This window comes from Ostrea edulis, chromosome 2 (genome assembly GCF_947568905.1).
Source record: "Ostrea edulis chromosome 2, xbOstEdul1.1, whole genome shotgun sequence".
Classification (NCBI taxonomy): domain Eukaryota; kingdom Metazoa; phylum Mollusca; class Bivalvia; order Ostreida; family Ostreidae; genus Ostrea; species Ostrea edulis.
The window spans coordinates 55,419,966-55,447,893 of NC_079165.1; the positions used below are offsets into that span (position 1 = coordinate 55,419,966).

At 33.6% G+C, this 27,928-nt stretch overlaps 2 protein-coding genes across 7 annotated transcripts in view; one reads left to right on the plus strand and one right to left on the minus strand.

Annotated features, from left to right (window-relative positions):
• Window positions 1-76: 76 nt before the first annotated feature.
• LOC125678114 (short coiled-coil protein B-like) lies at window positions 77-17,449 on the minus strand. Of its 2 annotated transcripts, XM_048916264.2 has the most exons (6): window positions 17,392-17,449; window positions 17,074-17,279; window positions 15,252-15,311; window positions 6,273-6,359; window positions 3,014-3,152; window positions 77-497 (listed from the first exon to the last, which is right to left on the minus strand). In XM_048916264.2, the coding sequence occupies exons 2-6, from the start codon at window positions 17,129-17,131 to the stop codon at window positions 470-472; spliced, it is 372 nt and encodes a 123-aa protein (XP_048772221.1). In that variant the 5' UTR covers window positions 17,132-17,279; window positions 17,392-17,449; the 3' UTR covers window positions 77-469. The 2 variants fall into 2 exon arrangements, with proteins under 2 accessions (XP_048772221.1, XP_056010463.1); XM_056154488.1 differs by having other exon boundaries at window positions 77-3,152; window positions 17,392-17,447.
• LOC125678112 (uncharacterized) overlaps window positions 17,440-27,928 on the plus strand; it is an 83,197-nt gene continuing 72,708 nt past the window's right edge. For 4 of the 5 annotated variants that reach the window (XM_048916254.2, XM_056154481.1, XM_056154476.1 and 1 more), the window contains exons 1-2: window positions 17,457-17,608; window positions 18,173-18,435. In XM_048916254.2, the coding sequence (XP_048772211.1) occupies window positions 18,332-18,435 (104 nt within the window). In that variant the 5' untranslated portion in view covers window positions 17,457-17,608; window positions 18,173-18,331. Of the gene's footprint in view, window positions 17,609-18,172; window positions 18,436-27,928 lie in introns of all 5 variants that reach the window. The other variant, XM_056154477.1, reaches the window with a different exon arrangement.

A 27,928-nucleotide genomic window follows, 5' to 3' on the forward strand; every position in this document is an offset into this window, starting at 1 on the left:
CTCCGTGAATGGGATCAAGGTTCAAAACCTGGACACGTCAGATGCAAGACTTTAAAAGTTCCACCAAAAACTCAAAATCTATTATATAATTTTATTTTACATAACAACACAAAGCATATTTTTCATATATAATATCATATCAACATTAAGGCAGTGTAACAATTTCAAAATTAAAAAAAAATCTATAAACAAAAGGTTATTGCAAAAGCAAAACAAAATTAAATAATGTATAATGCAAGACAACCAAGTTTGTAGCTCTAATGGATTTCATGACAGGGAAGACTTTACTCAAACTAAATGAACAAAACACAAATAATGGTAAGATGTACAGGTACACATTTGTAGGATTTTTAATTGTGATTGTTTTGAACAGTTTCCTTTGACTGATCTTGCAAACTCTCAATATGATAGTCTTTTAATGACCTATTCATTGTATATTTCACTGTGTCAACTGTTGTCTATTGTGCTTCTATTTCCCTGGTTTCTTCTTCCCAGATCTGAAATAATAATATCAAATACTTTGTAAAATCCTACCATACTAATTACTATTCCATATCATAACATACAAAACACTAGCACAAATTCATGAAATTTTTCAAAAACATACAGATAATAGAAGTTTCTATATTAAACTTGCATATACCTTGAAATGCATGATTTTATTACAAATGATAAATCCCGTCCCTAAATTAACACTTATTGAACAGGTACCTGTAAACTGTGAGACAAAATTGAAACAGCACAATAAAACAAAGTTGGGTAACAGTATTTTATCATTATTTAATCGTCCAGGTATTGAAGGAGTGTTTGTTACAATAACTAGTATCTGCAGATTCGACGAAGCATATTTTACCCAAGCCTACCCAATGCAAGCACACTCAATGCGATTGTACAGGATGCATAATCGAAAACATTTGTGCCCATGACCCAGTATTGGAGTCCACATAGTTTATGAAACATACAAAGTTCCTTTAATTCAATTTAGAGAGGAGCCCAACTAGTCTAGTTATTGACTAAGTTGAGGTACACTATATAGTATTCCATATGAGAGCAATATACCTTATACATGTATATTGGGGTATTTGCTATTTGCAATTCTAACAAAATAAACTTTAACGATATTTCTTTCATATTAATGTTCACTATATTTCTCAAATTTGCCCAATATATACATAAGGTTGCCTAAAACAAGAGGCCCATGGGCCACATCGCTAACCTGACTCACCTTGGCCCATAGTTATAGATTTTCTCTACATATTTGCACGTAAAACTTTGATCCTTATTGTGGCCCGAACCTACCCCTGGAGACCATGGTTTTAATAAACTTGAATCTGCACTATGTCAGGAAGCTTTCATGTAAATATAAACTTTTCTGGTCCAGTGGTTCTTAAGAAGATTTTTAAAGACTTTCCCTATATATTTGTATGTAAAACTTTGATCCCCTTGGGGGGCCATGATCTGAACAAACTTGAACCTATTTTATACCAGGAAGCTTCCAAGTAAATCTCTACTCTTATGACTCAGTGGTTGTTGAGAAGAAGACTTTTAAAGATTTTCCCTATACAGTAAAACTCTGATATAGCGAATTTCTGGGGACCCTCCAAAAACATTCGCTATAAGCGTAATTCGCTATACGTTTATAGCAAATTCATAATTCAAATATAACGAGTTCGTTATAAAACTGATTTGTTCTACATGTATACAGTTGTATAAGAAAGCAGCAATCGATATACTTGCGTTTGTATTGTCTTTAAGAGAAATTAAGCATATATATTTTCGAGAAGAAATATTTTTATACAAGAAATATACACATTAATTTATATATGATAATTTATCTTGATGGATTATTAAGTCATGCAAGAACATGTCGAGAGATAAATGTCAACAAAAGTTTACATACATGTACAGTCTATTGCAATTGTCATTTACTTGTTGCTTTACACAAATAAAGGAGTGTACGATAAAATAAATGCAATCAAACTTCAAATTCAATTAACAAGAATAGTAAACAACACTGACAATATATTTCCTAAACGTATGTGTAAGTATTGTTTTGCGTTAACAACCTTTTTTGAAAAAATACAAACAGAAATGTCATAATAAGTGTGGACCAGTGGTTCTTGAGAAGATTCTTAAATGACGCCATCCCATTTTTGCTATTATCTCCCCTTTGAAAGGGGCACGGTCTTTCATTTGAATAAAACTTTAATCTCCTTCACCCAAGGATGAGTTGTACTAAGTTTGGTTGAAATTGGCCCAGTGTTTCTGGAGAATAAGTCTGAAAAGTTTACAGACAAATGGACCGACGATGGACAACCGGTGATCAGAAAAGCTCACTTGCGCTTTCAGCTCAGTATTAAATACCAATGCATATTATATTCGGTAAAATATGGTACAGTATTTGAAATGTTGAGTTGAATGCCACAGCAAGAGTGCTTCTTCTCACATAGAAGGATTTATATAAATTTGCCACAAAAGAATACAAAAACAGGTCAGCTAATGAAGGAGCACAATATGTGGACATGGGAATACCAACAGTGTTGGAAGACTGATTTTTAGGACTACCTACATAATGTCAATGAGGAATTTGAGCATCTTTACGATATCAACTTACTTCAGAGTACATGTACTTGTGCATAGAATCGGAATGGATTCCAACATAATGATTTTTTTAATTACTTATCACAAGATATAAAATATATCCCTAAGTTCCATTTTTATTGAAGAAGCAGCTGCCTATGATGTCAAAAAGCCTAGTCTTTAATTTATTGTGAAGAGTGGAATTGTAAAGTGTTGTAAAATCATATAAATATTAATTATCCTTTAATAATCCACTATATTCAAAACATCCGCTGAAGGAAAATAAATTGCTCGGTGTGGTTTACATAGTTTCTGTTTATATCAATATGACACAGTTTCACTTGTTGTAGGTATGTGCTCTTGTTTTCATTGATATACACATTAAAACATAACTTCTAATCAGATGTCATCAAAACAACAGATAATTTCATACTTTTTCTTAGACTTTGCATCAGTGGCCTGGAAAACACTGCTTGCAGTCATCAAGTTTTCAATGTACTGTCCTAAGACTTGATTCTCAGATTTTAGCTTCAGATTTTCTTCTTTAACTGAGTCAACTCTAGATGACAGATCTGTAATTCAAACAAGAAACATATACGCTCCCTTGTGTGACAATTTTAAATAAGAATGTCTGTAATGATAATGAATACTAAGATAACCGATATATGTAACACTGTTCCAGAAATTTAAAGTGAAAAGTCACCATAATATGCCAGTATTAAAACAATTCCACATTTTCTTGAAACTTGATGAAATGAGTATTATATGTACAACTGGTCAGCTTTGTGTTATGTGTCTTGTCATGTTTATACTAAGTCTCACACATTGTGAAAACCTCAGCAAAAGTTACTACAAAAGCAATCCTCTTAAATGTGATAAACTATACTGGATAAAAAAGTTAGGGATTGTAGAATATATTTTTACAGATACTCGTGTAAAGTATAGAATTCATTTTATTATTTATTTTAGGGATAGCAACGATTAATTGGTCGATTTCTATTCATTTACAGAAGGAAAAATGGAAGTTTGAAGCATACAAAGCAATTTCACAATTTAAGACAAGGACATTACGAAATTCATAACCATGCATTTAGTTTATCTCCCGTGACTGAAAGAAGAGAAGAAAAAATATTTTTTTAAATACATTTTCATTATATTGCCATATTGCCCCAGGGACCTAAACCCTGACCCAGGAGCCACGAATTTCACAATTTAGTAGAGCTTCAGGGATGTCATAAACATGCATTTAGTTTTTCTCAAATATATATGGGAGTAGAGAAGATTTAATACATTTCATTATATGGCCATATTGGCTCTGACCTAAGCCTGAACCTCTGACCAAGGGGCCATGAATTTCACAATTTTAATAGAGGGCTTTATGGACATCATAACCATGCATTTAGTTTTTCTAAAATATATATGGAAGTAGAGAAGAAGATTTTCTAAGATTTAATACATGTTCACTATATGGTCATATTGGCCCTGTCTTAGGGCCTGAACCCCTGACCCATGAAAATCCCAATTTAAGTAGGGGATTTCATGGACATATCCATGCATTTAGTTTTTGTCCCACGTGTGTGAGAGTAGAGATATAGATTTTGCCTTTTTAAGCTTATTTGGTCCTGCCCATGAAGCCCCAGTGATGGTAAGGTAATAAATTTCAAATTTTATATTCCTCTTATTCTAGAGATGCCTCACACCAAATATGGTAACAATTGGCTTTGTAGTTTTCAAGAAGTTAAAAATGTAAAATTGTTAACCGACGAACGAAGACCAACAGCAATAGGTCACCTGAGTGAATCCAGTGACCTAAAAAATGTTAACCAGCTAGAAAATTTTTAACAGATAAACTAAGTTAGAATTATCTAGTAAACAAATATTACATATGTAAGTAAATAAAAAATAGGGGGTTGTAATATTCAAAAGTCTAGATGATGTTTTAAAAATGAACTTAATGACTGGATCCAACTCATTGATCTTTGATGAAATTACAATAATAATAGACCTTTTTGTAGGATCCCATGGGGATCTGGATTAGAATAGGTCCTCAGTACCCCTTGCTTGTCACAAGTCGGTAAGAGGCGACTAAATGGGGCAGTCCTTCGGATGAGATTGCAAAAACCGAGGCCACATGTCACAAGTGTAGCACAATATAGATCCCTCCCTGCTCAAAGGCCGTAAGCGCCGAGCATTGGCCTAAATTTTGCAGCCCTTCACCAGCAATGGTGATGTCTCCATATGAGTGAAAATTCTCGAGCGGGATGTTAAACAATATACAACCAACCAACCGTTTTGTAGGTAATACTTTCTCGAAAGTTCCCAGTCAGATTCAATCATGCATAAAATAAACAAACTACTGGGCAGCAATACACTGATAATTGCGTTAATAACAATTGTAGAGACTCCTAGGTAGCAAGCACACACCCCATGCTCATTCATCAACAAGGGGTTAAAGACTTGGCCAATCCATTCACTACACATCACTTCACTTTTCGTGTACTGGTTTACAAGTCATGCCCAATGAGGTTGTGCATTATCATCCATTAGAATAAAATCATCCCCCACAGCACCTGCGACGAATCTCAAAATAGGATGAAGAACCTCATAACGATATTTCAAACCGGTCAGGGACTTATGCCCGCTCAGATCATCACGAACTCACCACTGAACGAGTCGTGCTCAGAAATGTAACAATCCAAATATCTTCTCCCTTTGCCCTCTCTACTATTCTTCTGCTTTGAAGGAAGTCAACTCAGAATTGAGACTCATTTGTGAAAAGAATTGAGTGCTTGTTTTTTGTGTTCTGTTGCTTATTACAGTTGATTTATGTGATGTTCCAGTTTTAAGGTTGGCATGCCTAAGATTGGCTTGGTGTTTTTTGTTTCTAACTATCTGCGTAAAAAATGTCTTCCCATTGTTCTCTGAAATTTGGCCGGCGTTTAACATACTCCACTATGAAAATGTTGTCTCTTTGCAACATTGACCAAATAACAATCCTCATGGACTGTTGCACGTTTTGGACATCCTGTTTTCAGTCTTTGGACATTTTCTGTCTGTACATATCAATTTCTGAGATGAGTCTTTCTGCAACGTACCATTGTGTTTTACCAATCTCTAAAATCCTTACTGCCCTGGAACAGTTCAAATGTCTCCTCATTGTGGAACATTCCATTAAGTTCAAATGTCCTCTCATTGTGGAACATTCCATTAAGTTCAAATGTCCTCTCATTGTGGACAACTCAGTACATGAACCAAAGAAATAAAATGTGTTCACCACAAGGAACTCAAAATGATATCTCTTGGTCCCTTAGTACCATGAACTTCTTGACACATCATCTCTTATTGAGGAACTCACTGTCAAGACTAATCAAACGCATGACAAACAAGAATAAAATTCAGAGATCTACCCAATCAGTCAACTACTGTAGCCTTGTCATTTTTAAAAACATTACATATCGAAGTAAAAAAAAAAGTTATATTCCTAACATTTTTTGTCCAGTATAGTATACCGTTACACAAGGATCTGATCATCCACAAGAACTTTATTTTCCAATGGAGAGGATCTTGTTTAATTATGTGTAAAGTGTTATTTGCAATCATATAAGAATAAGTGTAGAAGTTAGAAAATCATAACCTCTATTTTCAACTAGTATAGTATAACAATGTGACATGATGTGGGAACAATTTCATACCATCTAGAGTGTTTTGAAGTTCCATAACTTGATTTATCAGTCTCTGCTTTTCTTCCAACTCATCTGGATTGGCATCTGGATCTAAAACTATATTTATCAAATGGAAAGCTTTAATCAATAATATAACAAATTTCATTTATTTCTTTAACCTGCTTTAGAAAATGTTTACAGATACAGTAGTATACACAGAAATAACTCAGATCAGAGTCCCTCTGAAAGTAAATGCTACTGTGACCTTGACCTTTCACAATGTGCCTTAAAATCCATAGATACTTAGAAGGCTTCACTTTTCTTTTAATAAAACTTCATTTATATGTTGTGACTTTGACATCTGGAAGATTTTTCACCCGACTATCATTCACAGGGATTTTTTAACATTCACATGGGGAAAACAGCAATACAGGTGAGTCTCAATAACTTGTAGTTCAAGGGACCTTGATAAAACTTCAAGTGATCAAGAGATTGAAGGATGAGTCAAATTTGAAAATAAATGTCCATCCATTATGGTTCAGATTTTATAGTAACCAAAGTGTATATTTACATCCTGGCATTGTTATGACATGCTGTCCTTCATATGTTAAGGTAATTGACTTGATTTCAATAACCCCCATAACTTCATTATCTTGCATAGATGAAAAGATTTTTTACAGTTTAGGCATTTATTTGGGTTTTTTTCTCATGTTAAGGTAGATGCACTTGTACATATTTACAAAAAAAATTCTCATACATAACGAAGTTTCACAGTCACTCTAACTACACAGATCACAATCATCACTATTTCACAGTCACTAACTACACAGATCACAATCATCACTATTTCCAATCACTAACTACACAGATCACAGTCATCACTATTTCACAGTCACTAACTACACAGATCACAATCATCACTATTTCACAGTCACTAACTACACAGATCACAATCATCACTATTTCACAGTCACTAACTACACAGATCACAATCATCACTATTTCACAGTCACTAACTACACAGATCACAATCATCACTATTTCCAATCACTAACTACACAGATCACAGTCATCACTATTTCACAGTCACTAACTACACAGATCACAATCATCACTATTTCCAATCACTAACTACACAGATCACAGTCATCACTATTTCACAGTCACTAACTACACAGATCACAATCATCACTATTTCACAGTCACTAACTACACAGATCACAATCATCACTATTTCACAGTCACTCTAACTACACAGATCACAATCATCACTATTTCACAGTCACTAACTACACAGATCACAATCATCACTATTTCAGTCACTAACTACACAGATCACAGTCATCACTATTTCCAGTCACTCTAATTACACAAGCTGAGCTAGCCCCAGGCATTCCCCTGGGTAAGGTCCAAGTGGAAATAATTATACACTTGAATGATGGTGTGTATATGCTACCTCAGCAGTGAACTTCGAGAGATCAAGAGTGAAATGTGTTTTACAATACCCAATCATTTCACTTTGAGAGATTAAACATTCAAGGGATCAATACTAAATTTGCTTAGTTAAACACAGAGAAAAATTAGGACCATGATTTCAATTCAAGAGATCAAGAACGCAGTTTGAGCCATTAAGAGTCACCTGTATTTGGTTGAAATTGAGAAATTGTGGCTGAAGATGACCATTTTTTCCACATCTGAACTTAAAAGATCAATACTTTGAACACTTTCATTTTCATTATCACTGTCATGACCATGTTCTCGGACTCGGTCTCTTGTTGATGATCTACCTGGTCACTTGTCAGGTTGTTTTTAACATCCCCTAATCTTTAGGATGATAGTATTTTTAAAAAAAATTATTCTTTTTTCATATTCACATAATCATCAGTAAAAGTAATGAAGATACATGTTAATCATTTTATACATTCTCACACCATCTTGCACTCTTTCACACTACTATCATACAGCATAATTGGTTGAATACTTCTTATTCTTGGTTACAGATTAAAAATAGTTTTCCAGTTTTCCCAAAGTCTGTCAAATTTCAAAACTTCACATGATTTAATTGCTACAAATTTTTCAACTTTGTATTTGAAAAAAAGATAATGTACCAGCCTAGTAATATGAGGAGTTTTGTTATAAACAATTGAAAATATATTGTTTGGTATACAGTACATGTATTATGAAATTAACAACTTTATTACACAAACTGAGAGGCGTTTCACCTAAAATAACATTAGTAATATTAAAACAAATTCTTTTTGATGTTTTTCTGAAAATATACATGCTAAGATTATTTAAGGAATGACTTTAATTCTGGGGCAAGTTATACGAGTATAACCTGGTTTGGGTCAGTTTACGCTTTCGCCATTTTCACAGTATTTGTGCAAATTATGTTGCACTTGGAGCAAAAAATAAAAATCCACATAGCACATTTTTGACTTGTTGCCTAGAAAGTGCAATATGTATGCATACAAGAACCAAAATTTTTTTGTATAAGCATTCCTATAAAAAAAGTTATGCCACATCAAATTTTGGAAAAGAACCTGTGTTGCGGACACCAAATTACACCTGTTACAACTAATAAACTTATGCAAAGATAATGTTCATGGCCAAATTTCTTATTGGTTTGGACTATGTACCAGAAAGAAGTAAATTAAAAAGAAAATTTTATGGTTTTCTTTGAAAACAAGAAAATTTTTCATATAAATGTCCTACTAATATTTTAGCCCAATTTGTCTCCAATGTTTTAGGTTTATTTACTTTTACAAATACTCATAAGACCTATATGATTATCATGTGAAAATGACATTGAATATTCCTAAATTCAAATAAATCTATCATAATATTCTGTATGTTTTCATTTCACTCTTCTTAAATTTTGAAAATACATAGATATTTTTGTTGCGGACACTACAGGTTATCCTACATTACATATCTAATATATTGTCATTTATTTCAAAATCAATGTTGATAAATGTTTCTTTCTCGACTAATTCACGTGCCATAGGATCAACTCTGGAAAATTAGATATGAAAAGTTGTAGAATGGGTTTTTTTTTAGATGGGAATTACCATATAACATTGACCATTAATTTTTCCTCATTGTATATTGTTATGCAGTTTCAAAAATTATTGATGGTGTCACAGATGTTCACTCTATTAAACATGTTGTAAGGAGTGATTTTATAGAGTAAATTTCATAAATTAAAGAATTTACTGAGGACTCTTATTTGTTTTCTCTCAGATTTTATATTGTTGCGGACACTACAAATATACTGAAGTATTTCTGATTGAATCCAAATTTGATTTGAATGAAGTAAATTAAAAACCTTAACCTCTAACTTGTTTTCTATGTTAGTGAATGGTATAATATGATGGGAAAATAAAGAAAAGGGGGGAGGCTAGAATGATACTTTTGGAAATCATACCTATGTATCAATTATAAAGTGTATACAAGTTTGAAGTGTCATCCTTCAAACTAACCATTTGTTTTTTTAATCAAGTTATCCAACTTTATCATCTAAAGAACAGAATATTAGAGATGTTTTATTATATTCACTTATTTCAGAAATATTGTAATGAAATAAAAGTGAAATGATAATTAATGCTAACATAGACACTGCAAGTACTGTAGATAAATTTATGAACAACTCTTTTATTTATTTTTTCAAATTCAAACAAACTTGAACTTGGAACTAAATGTTGATTGCAAAATAATGTTTGCATATAAACAATACTAATTATCAAAAGAATGAAATAACTTGTCATTGGTACTGTTTGGGGATAAAATTGGCTCAGAAAGTATGATCCTAATTTTATCATTAGTTTCCCCCAGGAGGAATCTACTTTCTGTATTTCATGTGAACAGAAATTGTATTCAGATATCCAGCAGTACTTGGGGGTGGGGGGTCAACCTCATCTTTCTCCTTGTCAATAACTATGATCTGAAAATTATGTTTGTCACAAATAACATTTCTTTCTCTGCCCTTTTTGGTTTTAATTCTTTTCCTTTTTAAAGTTGTTCTTTTCTTTCCAATTTTTTGTGTTCACCTTTTCTTGCATTTCATATTCAATTTCAACCTTTACTTTAAAATTCTCTCAAGATTTCTTTCTGTCTGTATTTTTTCATTCATGTAATCTCTTTTTGTGGCAAGAAATTAGGGATTGTTTTTTACCTCCCTCTCTCTCTGTCTCTCTCTTTCTCCTTTTCCTTATTTTGTCTTTCTTTAGCTTCACTGGTTTTTTTATTTCACCCTATTTCTTCTATATTCTCCCTTGATTTCATTAACCTCTCTGGGGTGCTCATCTTAGCTAGTGGCTCATTGAAATCTTTTAGTCTAAGACACTTAAGAAATTTGGAATACATATCATTGCTGTAGTGTCCACAACATAATTAAATTGGAATATATTTAGATTTATCATTAAACAATTAACATCTTGATATATATTTGTTTAATTAGTTTCCACTTCAGTTTGAAATATGTGAAAATTCACTTGAAATGTGTAACTTTAGACTGAAAATTGAAGGATTTTAAATATGTATACACTAGATGTTATGGGTGTAAATTCCAAGTTTGAACATATATTTTCACAATATTTTAATCCATTACATGTTTAAAGTAAATACTTGAATAGTTATATTTATCATAAAGATAAATCATAATACATTTTCTTGAAAAAATCTATGAAATCAAAAAGCCGTTGCGGACTCTACAGGGTTGCGGACACTACAAAACACAATATATCTGTCAGAAAACTTAGCAATACTGAGCTAGAGTCTGTTTCTTTGGTAGACACATTATAGTAACTGTATTGCCTCTTACCAGTAAGAGTATAGAAGTGTAAGTCATCAGGCATTCCAAAATATTCACATGTTGCGGACACTACAGAATTTTTGGGACATTTTTATGCCAGTTAGAGAAAAATGCGTAATTTTTTCAAGTTTTGAATAATCCTCTCTAACTTTTCTATAATGTTTCATTTAGTATTCAACTCAATTTTCAATGCAAAATAAAAGTTGAAATAATGAATTAACATGTAGTTTTTTTACTTGTAAGTTTAAACATTGGAATTTTATAAAATTGCATAACGTACAAGCATTTTCACATATTTAAACATTATTTCGCTAATATTTTTTCGATTTACATACAGTAAATTGCACATAAAAGTGGAATAATTTCTCACTGATCTGGTTTCTATTACCAAAAGCCTCTTCTATAAATCTCTTTGAATAAAAGCTTGAAAATAAAGCCATTTTTGAGCTGCAACAGCATAACACACAAAATATCCTTTTTTTTCAGATGTATATCTTGAATATTTTTTTTTAATAGAACATGGGACTGTTATATATCATTGGATTTGTTAAAGGTACCATTTGGTCAATATTTGGTCATATTTGTTATGGGTTTAATCATATATCTTGATGTAGAATGCATTATAACATTAGCAAGTATTAATTATCACCAATACTGTGAAAATGGAGTTTATAATCCGCGAAGCGGATTATAAAAAAGCGTAAACTGACCCAAACCAGGTTATACTCGTATAACTTGCCCCAGAATTAAAGTCATTCCTTATAATTTAATGCAAGAGACAAAGATGCTAACCTTCGTTTATCAAAATGTACATACTCTCGGAAAAATACAAGTCAACCAAGCCACGCAATGATTTACTTGGCAACAGCGACACGAAGCGTCTAGATCTAGCTGCGAAGCCAAAGGTCGCCATCTTTAATCTTAGTTCTACGGAGCCTAGCCATTTATCAAAATATTGTATCGAAAGTGAAGTTTATCATGATAGAAAATATGTGTAGACTATCCATGTAATGAGTATTTCGCTGCCTTTAGAGATAGAGATCGACTTTGAAGTCGCTCATCTCCAACAGATTGAGAAAATACGGGAAATTGCATTGTTTAGGCCTACCCAAAATAAATCTTCAAATATCAGAAAATGCAATAATTTACGGATTTCAACTCTGTGAAAACTTCTACTAAATGAAAACTTACCCTTGTATGCAATGTTATCGCTAATAGTAAATCCGACACAAGAAAATATGTAAGCAAGTAACAAATAGCATCCACATGTCAATGTGTCTGACGTCATGTGATAAAATGTGACGTATGAATTTTTGCTTGCTTTGTTGAAAGACGGATCAAGGAATGAAACAACGCACCCCCCTTCTTTTCCCCCAGTGAGAAATGTATTTCAAAATGAACAGGGTAATGCTTACTTGGAAAATCATTAATTCGAATATAATATATTTGTTTTAATCTATCAATAGTATTATTCGACCATACATACAGAGAAAGATGTTTAACAAAAGTGATTTGCGTACAAGTAGGCCTAGATGCTAATATTGACAACGAGAAAATAACATGTGTATCAAACCGAAGTATCTTATTGTGCACGTTGACTTTCTATTCCATAGAAGTTTAGAGAGAGAGAAAAAAATAGTTCCGACATCTGGTTGTCAAGGGGGTGTGTCCCCATACCAAACCAGCTGACCAAACCAGGTTATACAAAAATAACCTGTGTTCCTCAATTGGAATTTGACCAATCAGAGACAAGGATACAATAAGAATTAAATTATTCCAAAGTAATAGAGTATCAGAACAAGATATAAACATATGTTGTATTGTTTCTACATTTTCTTTACAAAATGAACAACAGTCATCTGAAATGATACTGATTTTTTTAAGGTAATATTTCGTAGGAAGAAGCGTGTAAAGAATTTGGAACTGCAACCACTGAACTTGGGTATCAATGCTTGTTTTAATACAAATTTTAAATAACCCTTTGACAGAAACATTGCTTTCTAAATGTATAGATAATTCAGTGTTCCACTTTTGAATTGATTTGGGTATAAGATCATTACTATTTATCATATCATATAACACTTTGGAACATTTGTGACCGCCGCGGTGGCTGAGAGGTTAGAGCGTTTGCCCTGCATGCGGAAGGCCGGGGTTCGAATCCCAGCCGCAACAGACCTAAGTCATTAAAATAGGTAGTGACAGTTCCATCGCCAAACGCTCGGCATCAGGTGTGAATGTCATGGGTCCTCAGAGATGACCTTAAAAATGGATGTCCTGTGTCACAGTGGGTGTGGCACGCTAAAGAACCCTCACTGCTCAATGGCCGTAAGCATCGAGCATCAGCCTAAATTTGAAGCCCTTCACTGGTCTTGGTGGTGTCTCCATATGAGTGAAAAATTCTCGAGCTAGACGATAAGCAAGATACAATCAATCAATCATTCAACAGTATAGATTCAAAGTAAAAAGGAATAAATGGTGTACAATTTTTTTTACCATCTGATCTCTTAACAGGCATAGTCTTTAAAAACTTAGATATAGTACTGGTAATGCTGTTGTATAGCACTGTACATACATTTACTAGTCTAAATTTTTGTGAAAAATCTTGAAGTAATAAAAAATTTCCACCTTCATCTAAAAAGTCTCCCAATTATTTTCACACCATGTTTAAACATAAATACCTTTATTACCAACACACATATTTGTATTATACCATACTGGAATAGAACTGAGTTTTTGCATGTAATATGGAAATTTTTAAGTGTTCTTCAGGGAAAATCTCCAGTTTTTCAGCATTGAAAATGGGACCAAATTTTGACCCTTTACTGATCCCAAAACAAGATGCATTTGTGAAACACTAATTAATGCCCCTGGATTACAACAAAGTGGAACCAAGTAAAAGGTCAATGTTAAGGTCACAAGGTCAAATATTTTAGTGTCAATGGAAAGGTCTTGCCACAAGAAATACACATACCAAATATGAAAGCTCTACCTCTTATGGTGTAAAAGATATGACCAAAGTTTAAAGTTTTCTGCCACAGACAGACCAAAAACTATATGCCCCTTGAATCTTCTATTCCAGGGGCATAAAAATCCCTGACCCACTTATTGATGCCTATTCACTTAAATTTTTTTTTTAGCTAAAACGCATCAAAGATGCGTATGGCCAAGTTGCAGTTTGGAAAATTATGCACGCTTGCATTCATGAAGCAAAAACATGCACGTATTTAATATAGTTTATAAGTATGAAGCTTTGAATGGCCGCAATAGGTATTTAGTGTGATAATGACCTTGACCTTTGGATTTCAAAAGCAACATGAATCTTGAATGTCATCAGGATTTGAAGTCCGATAAACATGCACCAGCAAGTACATGTATAAAAGTTAGAGGCAAGCTCAAATCTACAGTATATAAAGTGACCTTGACCTTTGGACCTCAAAATAAATAGTAACCTTCCTCTTTTGGATGTGATTATGTTAAGTAAGTTTCACAAAGATGCCCCTAGTAGTATGAAAGTTAGAGACCGGACAAGCTCAAATCTGTGGCATTTAGTGACAAAGTGACCTTGACCTTTTGACCTCAAAATAAATAGGAACCTTCCTCTTTTGGATGTGATCATGTTATGTAAGTCTCACTCACAAAGATGCACCAAAAAGTATGAAAGACCGGACAAGCTAATTGTGGACGCCGCGCGCCCGGAAGCCCATCCTTCGCCAATTTGAAAGCCGAGATTTGCTACACAACTTGGCTAAAAAACCCAAGTATATCATTTCACTTAATCCAAATGTCATTATCTTGTTCTAACCTCCACTAAGCATCATCTAAATACTGAATAGAAGTCCCATGGCCTTTAAATTTTCTGGCCTTGCTTGGGTTTCTTGAAAAATCTCAAACTTAAGTTTGAGTTTTCTTTTATTTGAACAGTCAAAATTTGAGTAAAATCTCAGACTAAGTCCAAATTTTGACTTAAGATTGTTTCAAGAAATCTATGCCTCATCTTTTAATATCTTTTTTGCCCTTGTTCACATGGGTATACAATTTGTAGCTTAAATTTGTAGGGTTCTTGTATCCTGTTCCTTTGATGGTAGATGATGATGCTACATGTAATAATGTTATACAACTGAAAGTGTAATCTTTGGAAACATTTGAGAGTAAACCTGTAGAGAATAGTTTCATTCCACTGATGAACTAATACTTACTATTAAATCCATCACTGGATAGTCCAGTCTGGTTGAGGAAATTCTTATGCGACAGTTCACCTGAATTGATAAAAAAAAAATTATTTCAAAGAAATCAAATGCAATGATGCAGTTTTTCATCTTTTTTTTTTTTTGTGGAATTCCTCCATCCAACGAAAAAATAATAAATTCATTCCTTAAATGTACATTGTTCACAACTGCAGCACATTCATGAGGAAATGGTTATCATTACAATTTGTAAAGAGAAAGATATCAAAGGCAAAAACATTGAAAATGTAAAAATATAAATATGTAAAGACAAAAGTATTAACTAAACATCAGCTTTCTGGTGGACAACTTTGGTGTTTTTTTAGTGTACATTTACAGTGTAAACCATTTTTGGCTCAATCTTTCTGGCAGTTGAAATGAGGATTTTTATAATTTTGAATTTTCTCGAAGCTCTTGAATTTATGCACTAAACTATGGGCAAAATGTGAGAAAAATAATCCTTCATTATTTACTTGTGTGGAATAGAGAAATTTCACCTCTGGACAAGATTTGCTGTCTAGACAAAGCCTTGCCCTAGACTGCGAATCTTGTCCCCTCGGTGCAATTTCCCTATCCCACACTCTTACTAATGAAGGATTCTATTAATCCCTTTTAAAAAGGAAGGATGTCATTAGAAAACTTGCCATCCTTGATATACCAAAAGTCTTGGACAAAAGGTAGCAATATATTGTAGTATATACGGGACAGAGTCCCACTGTATTCCAACCCATGTTCATATTTGCTCAGTTTTCAGTGTAATTTCAAAACAAGAGGTACTGTGAGCAATGCTCACTAAGAATACCCCCCGCTTACCCCAATCTCCCAAAGGGTGTTGGTAATAGGTATAAACTACCTCTTCTCTGAGTGTAAAAAACAAATGGCATGACAAACCGAACCATATTGCTACTTCGATGTCCAGTGCGTGTGACCTTTGACCTTTTTGACCCCAAAATCGATAGGGAACATCTTCATCCCATGGGTAGTCCATATGTATGATATGGTGACTGTAGGTGGAAAGGATAATGCTTTAGAGTCCGGAAACCATTGCGTCTACAGACGGATGGACAGACGGACAACCTGATTCCAGTATACCCCCCCCCCCCCCCCCCCCCCCCACAACTTGTTGCGGGGGGTATAATAAGAAGAAAGAACCAGTCTATAATTCATTAAATGAAAACATGCATTTAGAAATCTATAATATACGTTTTGTAAACACCCATAAATGAACATAATTCCTAGTACAGAAATTAATTCAGAAAAAATGGCCAACAGGACAAATCTAATGGTTCAGACTGACACTGACAACAATACACATCTGCACTTGCTGATAGCCAGGCAGAAAAAGCTCAAGCTGCAGTGTTCAAACCTGTGATGTAATCATATGCGCTACAGCAAAATCGCACGAGGCACGGATCTCAAATCCACAACATTATACTACAGAGAGAGGGGAAGGGGGGGGGGGGGGGGGGGGGGACTGTATATATAAATTTATGTATAGATCTAGCTGGGATCTGGGATCTGAGTCTATATATTAAACAGAAAAGTAACTCAGATGGTGAGAATGCATGTGTGCACCTTGTCTTTATACCCAATCTCTCAATATCACAGCTTCACAGCTGTCTGAACATTATTCTTAACGAATATCAGTGAGTGAACATTAATTGAATGGGTCTTGATTAAAGTAAATCTTCTCAATAAGTTAATGAGGAGTGCTTGTTGAATGCTTTGATATAATGAGAACATTTTTTTTAAAGGGGGAGGGGGTATATGGAAAGGCAATATTTCACTGACGTACCACTGTCGCTATCACTTGATAGTGGAATGCTATACATAGTTTCCCCTCTGTCCGTCATGTTACTGCAGTTTGATGAACTGTCAAAAATCGACGATCTCCGCTTTACTGGACAGTGGGAGTGTAAACAATGAGCTGTCACAGCCAGGCCAGGTGGAACAAGTTGCTTTCAATGGACGTGTTTACACTTCATTTCTAAGTCTGTAATCCTTCAGAATACAATATCAATGTATAATTTCTCACCAATAATGTCTCTAATGGCATAAAAACATACATTAACATGCATCATTACTAAATTACATATAAATCATATTCTCATACTTATCTTCCGGTCGCCATACTTTTTTTTTTAATGCCACTACTTAATCACATGATTGTGACGTCACGATAAGGTGCTCGTTCACACACGACTTCATTCAAGTTGTCAACAGAGAGGCAAGGTGTACGAGACAACTGTCAATTACTTGTCCATTATTGAGTGTTTAAACAATTTGAAATGTGACGAAATTGTACAGATATGGCAGAAATAATGTGAAAAGTAAGTTTTCATTTGTTATTTAGTTTTCTGTTTAATTTTGAATGTTTTAATGTGATTTCTTTTTCCGACATGTTCTCTGAGTAGAATCTAAATACTTCATAAAGTCTAGAATTCAAATACCCGGTGTTTCAGCCTTTTGAAAATGTGTGAAGAAACTTACAAACGTGGGCGTGCTTGGAAAAACAAAGTTATTACTAAGTTATATAAATTATGTAGGTAAAAGATGTTAGATCTGTATACAAAAGTTGTAAACATGATAAAATGAAAATTATTGACTATTGTAAAAAGATCAGTTGTTGAATAATTAATTTTGAAACGCATTCAAATTACATAGAATTTCATTCATACATATATATATATATATGGATACATGTGTTAATTAACTGATGTACATATATGTTAATTTAAACCAAAATATAAAATATAAGAAGTTATGTTATTGAAAGTTGAAGGATGTTGATTTTAAACAAGTTAATATGAATGTTACAAATGAAATTAAAATTTTTGTGTGATTAGAATTGTACATGAAACACTACTATATACTATGTTTGTTGTTCATTTCAGGAATATTCAGATGATTGAGATATAGAATTCTCACAAACATATCAACAATTTTATATTTGGAATTATTTGTGATATTTATTGGAATAAAAGTGGCAGATTCTCTCTACATGAGGATATACTTGAATTCAGGAGTTGGGAGGTGATGTAGATTCCTGCAGCATGACCGAGGTGCACAGCAATCACCTCCAGCGCCTCAGCTCCACGCTGCCAGAAGGGTGGGAGGCACGTCTGGCCGCAGAGCAGGGCAGGATCTATTATCTCAAGTAAGTTCCAGTGGATTTTATGGTATCTGCATGCATGAAACTCCATGTCCATGCATATACATTTAATGCTTCAAGACACATAGTTTCCAGGATTTACTTTCTATAATTGATTGCATGCAATGATCACATTATTCATTTGCATCAAGTAATTCTTGTAATTTTGCTAGTATTGACATTATGTTGATGAAATTAAGAATGATGATGCTGATGCTTTTAGATTAAATCAGAACATTTTATAAGGTAATTTATTGAATATAAAGTAGTTGTATATCATATACTGGTTAAATGAGAATTCATATGGTTTCTTCATTTAAGTATCAGTTTTATTTTCAGTTCATTAACTTAATTTTATAAATTTGGACAACACTGTAAGTCTGTAATTGAAAATAATTTACAGTAAATTTACACATGTTGGTAATACTAGTTGCACTTGTACCATTGTGTATCCCTAATGGAAATCAAAATACTGTACATACATGTATAACTGCTTAAAGTGCCTTTATAACAGGAATGTTTTTATTGAGTTTCCCATTACTCTATTCATGACAGTATTTTAAAAAATATTGTATAGACATGGAATCTTAAGAGGCAGTTTTTTATGCATTTCATTAAAATTTCAATTTCCACTTACCATGGCCAAGACTTGTCTTTTCTCATTTCTTTTATGTTAAAGAAGTTAAAGAAAATTCAATAGCTTCCATAGCCTTTCATTGAAAATTCATTTCAAAGAAGTGTTATTGTTCATTTTCTAAATCAAACAAGTGATACCAATTGGTGAAATTGACCCTCTGTCCTGCCGCTTAAGAAAAAATAACATACATGTTGAAAAAGATAATTACGATATATCTTTCATGTCAAGAAGCCAAATCCAGGCTCTGGTCACCATTGTGTAAGGAATAATGTCAACAATTTCGTTTCAATCTGTTTTGATATTACTTTTAGTTATTTAACATTAAGATATGCAAGCTTGCCTATTGAAATTGCAGGCTTATAGAATATGTTTAGATATGGTCGACGAAAACTAGCACTTAGGTATTTCATTGTTTGGGACTATACAATTGTAAGGTCAATTTAAATGGAGGAGAAAACCTGATTTAAGCTGACCGTGTTTGTAAAATCATGAATTTCAATAAAAGGGGATCATGTAAATTATTGGTATGATCTTATAAAAGTGATACCACTAAGAAAGACAGGGCATTCTATTAATAATGTCTGATGAACAGTGATATATTTCAATAAAAGATTTCACCCTCTACTTGTAAATACTCTCTGCAAGACAATTTGAATTTCAGAAGGGGCTGTAAATTCTTGAGCAAATATTATTGGGAACAAGAACATGAATATATAATTTGTGTGCAAACACTGTTAAAATCTTTGCACACTTGTTGTGAAATTACTCTCTTTTTTAGAGAGGTTTAAAGTGAGATTTAAAAAACTCTGTAATTATAAGGTATGTCAGGTGAAAATAACCAAATGGAGACTTCTTTCATGCATGGTAGACCTTATTAATGTTGCCTCCTAACACACATACAGGAGGAGTCATGATTAATATCAAAAGATACAATGTTACAACTCAATAAAAGCAATGATGACCAAATAATACTTATATATTTTCTTTTCTTGTGCATAAATTGATTGAATGAATCAAATAAGATTATAGAAACCGCCATTTCATTTGTATGGCCATTACACTTCTTATTTATCATGGTGTGGTTTGTGCTGGTCTTCCATTGCTGTCAAATAAACACATGTAGATCTATAACAAATATTTTCAGTTAAGTTGATGCAAGTCTGAAGTGGTGAATGTTGTTTTTTTACTAAATATCCTGCAGCTGAGTTTGTAGTTAATTGTAGTTTTAGTGGTACCAGTTGATAATTGTTTTCAGTGGAAAGATTTTTATACTTTCCCATCAGAATCTGACTAATTATCTTTGCCTGGAACCATATAGCCCTTTGTTACATTGCAGAAAGAAAACTTATCTGTCAAATACACCTTAGTGTCAATGCATATATTTTGTCAATTTCAAATTCATTTTGTATGGCCAGGTGTGTAATTCAGTAATTGTATTGTTTACATTGAAATAGAAGGTGTGTTTTACCTGCATACACATGCAAGCAACTTGCCAATAGTCTGGATTAAAAGTTAAATCATATTAACAGCTAGCAAGACTGTCAACTCTGATCTCTGATAAAAATCAGTGTTGGTTTGCTGTATTTTCTATTGAAATCAAACACTGTATTTAAGCAGTTAGAAGTGAAAAGAAAGCACACCACTGATATTTTCAGGCATTTGATGGTAGGAGTCAGGAACTGTACTGTTTGGCCGGATTGTTGAGGTGTTGTAGACTGGAGTGTATCCACCTGTTAACTGTTTTGCACCGGCAGTCCTTACAGGATAACACCGGCTTTTTAACAGCTTTTGTTTAATTATTTATTGAACATTCTTTTTCGGTTAAGATAAGAAAAGGTTCCACATTCCTTTGTGGACCGCTAGTGGGAGACACCAATAATGTAGGGTTAGGTGTGCTCATTACCTATTTAAAAAGAGCATCAATTTTCTGTCTTTCTTTGGTCTTTTCTGATTTTGTTTATATCAATTGTGTTCTAAGGACACTCGGTACAAATAAGGAAATGGATGCCTGGATTGATATATGTATTTTGTTAAGCTTAGTTTGGTTGCAACAAGTACATGTAGTATAAATATAAAATTGATAAAAAAAAGGATGAAATTTTCTATGATGTTCAAAAATTTAAATATATTTTCCTCCCTATTTACATTTATTCAAATTTTCCCCTCAGGCACTGTTTGGACTTTATTAAGAAATCATGAAATAAATTACATTCCCTATTTATATGTAAACAAATTTCCCCCAAGTGCTGTTTTGGACTTTATTGAGAAATCATGGGAATATATTACATTCCATACAATCAATTGTATTCATTTTACTATTCAAAATATAGTTTGGTTTTCATCCTTATTTTAAAAAGTTTGTTTGTAATAAGTGTCCTTAAAAGATGCGTCAAAATTGGATGCATTACCTTTGTTAGCTCACCTGAGCAAAGCTCAAATGAACTCTACTGTTCACCCGCTGTCCGTCTGTTTGTAAACTTTTCACTTTTGACTTCTTCTCCAGAACCGCATGGCCAATTTCAACCAAACTTGATAAAAATTAATCATCTTGGGTGAAAGAAATTCAAGCTTGTTCAAATGAAGGACCATGCCCCATCAAAGGGGAGATAATCACAAAAATGCAAAGATAGGGTGGGGTCATTTAATACATGAAAGCTTCTTCCCATGGAGATTTAAGTTTGTTAAAATCATAACTCCCTTGGGTAGGGTGGGGCCACAATAGGGGATAAAAAAAATTACATGCGAATATATAGGGGAAATCTTTAAAAGTCTTCTTCTCAAGAACCACGGGACCATAAGAGTAGAGATTTACCTGAAAGCTTCCTGGTATAAAGTAGGTTCAATTTTGTTTAGATCATGGCCCCTGGGGGTAGGGTATAGGGCCACTATAGAGGATCAAAGTTTTACATACAAATATTTAAGAAAAATCTTCTCAAGAACCTGACTGGGCCAGTATAAGTTTATATTTACATGAAAGCTTCCTGATGTAGTGTAGATTCAAGTTTGTAAAAGTCATGGCCCCCGGGGGTAAGGTGGGGCCACAATAAGGATCAAAGTTTTACATGTGAATATGTAGGGAAAATCTTTAAATATGGGCCAGTGACTCGGTGAGCGATGTGGCACATGGGTATCTTGATCAGGAAATGTAATTTCTGGTTAGTTACTGCAATATTTTCCATTTCTGTGAGTGGGTTCTAGTAAAAGGCAGACCTGTGGATTGTGTGGTGTAAACATTTTGTTTCCGGACTGTATCATGCCATTTGCAGGAATGAGTTTTCTTGACTTAAGGCAAAGCAATAAGATTTCAAGGTTAAAAAATCTTACCTAATTCCTATCTCCTTAACTATTTAAGGAAAAGGTTTTGTATATATTAGATTTTTATGACAAGAACTTGATTTACTTCAGTGTTTGACCTTGTGACCTTGACCTGGAAGTTTGACCTACTTATGATAAAATTCTGACCTATTCAATATCTCTTGAACTATTTAAGATTTCAGCCTTATGTGCAGACATGCATGAAGAGGATTAAGTAAGCAAGTATTTAAGATGAGCTTTCATACTTTTTTTTAATACATTTCTTATAGCAAGATTTTTCATATCATGTTATGATATGTGACCTTGGTCTTATTCAGAACAGCAAGATCATGTTAGTCATATTAGTGTTGAGGCATTTCTGTGTTTTGTGAATTTATTTTCATTTATGTTGTGATCCTTTGGGGCTAGGTTGGAGCCACAATATGGGGTCAGAATTTTTTCTGGGAATAAAGATTGATAGATAAAAATCTGTTTAAAATCATATTAAACAGCTGAACAATGACAGGACCGAGGTGACTCAGGTCAATGATGTGGCCCATGGGCCTCTTGTTTTGAGTAACAAAGCAGTTGCATAAAGGCATTACACTTTTTCAATACCAGTTACAAGTGCATGAACACAAGTAGCACATCAGATCATAAAGATGACTGTGTTACCCTTCAGCCTTATTTATCTTCGAATACCCCTTGTGTTCTAGATGAACTTCAGAACATTCTCATGAATATAGATAAGAGCTCGGAAAAAAACCCAAAGACATGACTAGGGCATCTAAGTTTCACCCAGGCTACCCTTAAAGTAAGCTTTCATATAGACATTGCTTTATTGCATATAATATTTGGGATAAATGATTGTATATCACTTTGAAGTGGTTTAGTGGAGTGAACGTTGTCAGGGTTAATAAAGTTTGGGCTTGTCCTGTCATACAAAATCATTAATTCTACCTGTCATCTCAGGTATGTATGGTTTACCTGCCAGGTGAGAGACACAGTGATATGTGCAGTCTCGAATGCACAGCTGTCACATTATTTTCAAGGGTGTAGACAATCAATTATAACCCTATTAGTGAACCATTTTGAGGCCATAGTAACTCAGTTGGGATATATGTTGAAATGTATGTTTTCACCTTTTGTAGTGTCAGTATGTCCAGTTGGGACATATATGTGAAAGTGTACGTATGTTTTCACCTTTTGTAGTGTCCCTGAGAATGACATGAACTGTCAGAACAACTTTACCTTCATTCTAGTATCAAATTCTTCACACTGTATTATGATGCCTTAGAGATCAATATCTACAATTGACAAGCTTAAATCTTTAGAAAATTTTGGGCAACCACTCATTGCTCTACACAATTTCCTTGTGAATGTGAAAGGAACCGTGAGTATAATGAACTGTATCGAATTAAAAAGAGGGGGAGGGGGGTGTCTATATCTAAATTGAAAGTACTGAAAAGACCTAAGTGTGAGAATTCTGGCATTTACATGAAATATGCAATTCATTACAAACTTGATAAATGTAAACTTTTTATGAACTTGACCTTGGAGTTTGACTTGCATTTTAAATCTCTGACCTATTCCATATCTCCTGAACTATTTAAGACAGATCTTTCATATTTTATATAGATTTCTTATGGCAATACTTTTTATTTCATGCTATGACCTTTGACCTTGTGACCTTGAAATTTGACCTACTTTTAAGGATTGATAACCTGTTATTAAATATCATTGGAAATATTCAAGGTAGGGTTTTCATAGTTTGTATATAGATTTGTTATGACAAGACCTTGTGATACAATCATATTTGAACCGCCACGGTGGCCGAGAGGTTAGAGCATTCACCCCACATGCGGAAGGCCGGGGTTTGAATCCCAGCCACGACAAATCTAAGTCGTTAAAACAGGTAGCGACAATTCCATCACCAAATGCTCAGCATCAGGTGTGAATGTCATGGGTCCTTGGAGATGACCTTAAAAACAAATGTCCCTTGTCAGAGTAAGTGTGGCACGCTTAAGAACCCTTGATCACTGCTCAATGGCCGTATTAGCATAGGCCTAAATTTGAAGCCCTTCACCGGTCTTGGTGACATCTCCATATGAGTGAAAAATTCTCGAGCGAGACGTTAAGCAAGATACAATCAATCAATCAATGATCTTGTGACCTTGACATACTTTCTTTTAAACTCTGACCTAATTAATATCTACTGAACTATTTAAGGTGACGCTTTCATATTTTTTATATTATATATAAGATACTTTATGGCAAGACCTTGTTATACTTTAGTGTTTGACCTTGTGATCATGATCTGGAAGTTTTACCTACTTTTAATAAAAATCTGACCTATTCAATATCTCCTGAGCTATTTGAGATAGTGCATTTATATTTGTAAGCACGTGCATACAGTGCTACTGTGTGGCTACGCCACTGTTTTGTATATAGATTTCTTGTGGCATTGAAGTCTTTCATGTCATACCACAATCTATGACCTTGTTACCTTGGTCAAATGTCCAGTTAGGTCAGTTCAATGTTGTGATCCTTTGGGGCTAGATTGGGCCACAATATGGGGTAAAAAAATTATGGAAAAATGGGATTGATAAAAATGTGTTTTAAAATTCACAACAGCTGAACAATGGCAGGGTCAAGGTGACTCAGGTGAAATCTTAATTATATGAATTTGACAGCTAGCTAATGATTCTGAAAGGTGTATTGTCACATGATTTGTAGTAATATTGATCACAGGGAATTAACTAAATTATGCTACCATTTAGGCAGAGAATCATACTATGACAATTTATTCCTCAACGTAGTGTAAATTTTATGCACAGATGCATGTATAGACTGTTAAAGTTCACCTCATTCATTTTAGGTAACCTTAATTAATTAGAATTTAAATTTCCAACAATTGAAGTCGTAACCAACATATGGGTCTGCCCTATGAATGATAAAATTTGTTTTCTTGAGTTTATATACCCGGTATATATGTAGTTGAATCACTATTTCATTAAATTATTAATTTGATTGTAATAAATCTCTTCTTTTTTTAAAAAACAAATATTCTGGTAATGATTAGTCATTACACAGTAGCAAGGCAATTTTCAGACTGTACATATATATTTATATTTCCAACTGTTTTCTATGTAATAACCCTTTGAAGTTCCAATGTGTTAATTTCCCACAACTTATTTTGCAGTTCATGCAAAATGATTGGCCAGAGTGAGCAGAAATATGGAAAGTTAGAACATTGATTTCAATTTTTATTAGTCAGTATTTTTGAAATGTCGATTTCATATTTTTCATTTTTTATTTCAAATATAGATATAAGGAATCACTGTTTAGTTTGTGGGGTATGTAGGTGATTAACTACAATGGAAAACATGATATTTATGCATAATGTTATGCAAATTATCACATTTTCCATTGTGTTTGCATGCCATTGTTCAATGTTGTCTCTATATAGTTCATTAGAAAATTAAGGTGACTTTATTTCAAATTGACCTAATTACTTTCAAGAGCTTATAACTTTTTTTCTGTATTTAGAGTCTTCATTAGGCAGTTTCTGTAGTTTGATTTATGGAAATGTCGATATATATATTTTGCATATATTAAGAAGGAATTTGTATGTCCTGTTAGTTCCTTTGGCAGTAATTCAATTTCTCTGGGTTTTTGTTTTCATTCAAAATTTATATCCTTCATGGATGGTATTTTGTTTGTTTCAGTGTATTTGTCTGTTTGCAAGGTGATGCAAAGTGTTTATATATAGGGTTTACAATCATTTGACAGGGTGTATTGAAAGAGTTTCTCTTTCAAAGTGGTTTCTGAGAAAACACTGGACATTATTTCTTCTTAGGTACATTGAATAATTAGTCTTAAGACCTGCAGGATTAGAATACTCCTGTCAGTTTACAGTGTGTTGTGTGATATGCTGTCCCTTTTCTGTTAAAGCTTCTTTGGAAGACATTGAGTAATATTTGAAGATTTACCTTTCCATTCATTATTTCTAGCCCTTCTACCATTAAGCTTGTTTCAACCACGATATCAAGGAATTTGTACACGTAGATGTACTTAAATTTTTAAAGTGAAAAACAAAATCTTCATTTACTTTGAACATTAGAATTCTTCTTTAAATCATATCTTTAAAAATTCAATTGATATGTTTCATACAATTCATCAATGGTATGCATTGTGTTGGTTATTTTAACATTTGTAAGCATAAGGGCTTAAATTGGTGAAATGCTCCCAAATCCTGAATTGATTTCTTGTGAAGAAAAGAAGGAAGATTCAGCAGCCCTGGTCCAAAGTCAAGAAGTATTAAATCTTAATGCTGTCATTGAAGTCGATGAAGATGGCATTAAGGTCGTCTATTGTGTATGGAGTCTTCTGCCAGACACTTCCCTCGGAAGACCCTTGCTACCAAAGGCTTCCTGTATTGTGACCAGATAAATCAAGCAGATGTAACACAAGGCTTTAACTGTCCTATGGACATATGGATGGAAATACTTTTTTTCCTATTGATTTCCTTGTAAAGTGTCCCATTTTGGATGGATAATGAAGTTGTTGACAAGATGATCAATTTTGTAAGTTACGCTAGCAGATACCAGCATGTAATTGACCAATTTACATGTAGTGATTGGGACTATATCCTAAAGGAGATCTTTCTCTTGGAGATCTAATCTGCTATTTTGCTTTATCATTTACAATTAAGGTTGCTATTTGCAATCATTCTGTATTGAAAGATAAAGTGATGGACTTTGGTAAAATTATTTTCAGATTCATTCTGATGTACAATGCTACATGTAGACTGTATAGAAGTTAATTATATAACCATGTTTGTTTTATGTCCCTTTGAATTTTTTTTATTGAAACGTCACCAGATGTATAGGCAAAATACCACAAATTCAGACCTTTGCTTGGCACTCAGGGCCATTGCAGGGAAGGTTCTATAATGTACTATTGCCTGCAATAATATGGGATCTTTGTTTTTTAGCTTACCTGAGCCAAAAGCTTAAGTGAGCTTTTCTGATGGGTCTGGTGTCGGTTGTCAATAACTTTTCACAATTTCATCTTCTTTCAGAACCACTGCATGAGCCAATATTAATCAAATGTGGTACACATCATCCTTGGGTAAAGGAGATTTAAGTTTGTTCAAATGAAGGGTCATGCCCCTTCAAAGGGGAGATAATCAAGAAAATGCGAAAAAGGGTGGAGTCATTTAAAAACTTCTCATCAGGAACCACTGGGCCAGAAATGAATGCTGACATAGTGTATATATTTAAATGTGATCAAATTATGGCCCATGAGGTTAGGGTGGGGCCACAATACGGGGATGAAAGTTTTACATGAGGATTTATAGGAAAATCTTTAAAAATCTTCTCAATAACAGCAGGGTCATGATTACTCGTATTTTTTAATATACAAGCAGGGATTTATCTAGGTTGTTTTTACTACCGGTAAAAGATACCTTTCCCCTTTGGCAACATTTGCAATGGATATTTCCCTTTCCACAGATAAAAAAATCCCCTTCATTTGTAGGAACTTCACAAAATTGTTTGAGAATTT

Coding starts and splice junctions, on each gene's coding strand:
- LOC125678114 (XM_056154488.1), bottom strand. CDS start 17,131: ATGACGGACAGAGGGGAAACTATGTATAGCATTCCACTATCAAGTGAT. Junction 15,312..17,073: donor ATCAAGTGATAGCGACAGTG/GTACGTCAGTGA, acceptor TTATCAATTCAG/GTGAACTGTCGCATAAGAAT. Junction 3,153..6,272: donor ACTTCAAAACACTCTAGATG/GTATGAAATTGT, acceptor TTTGAATTACAG/ATCTGTCATCTAGAGTTGAC.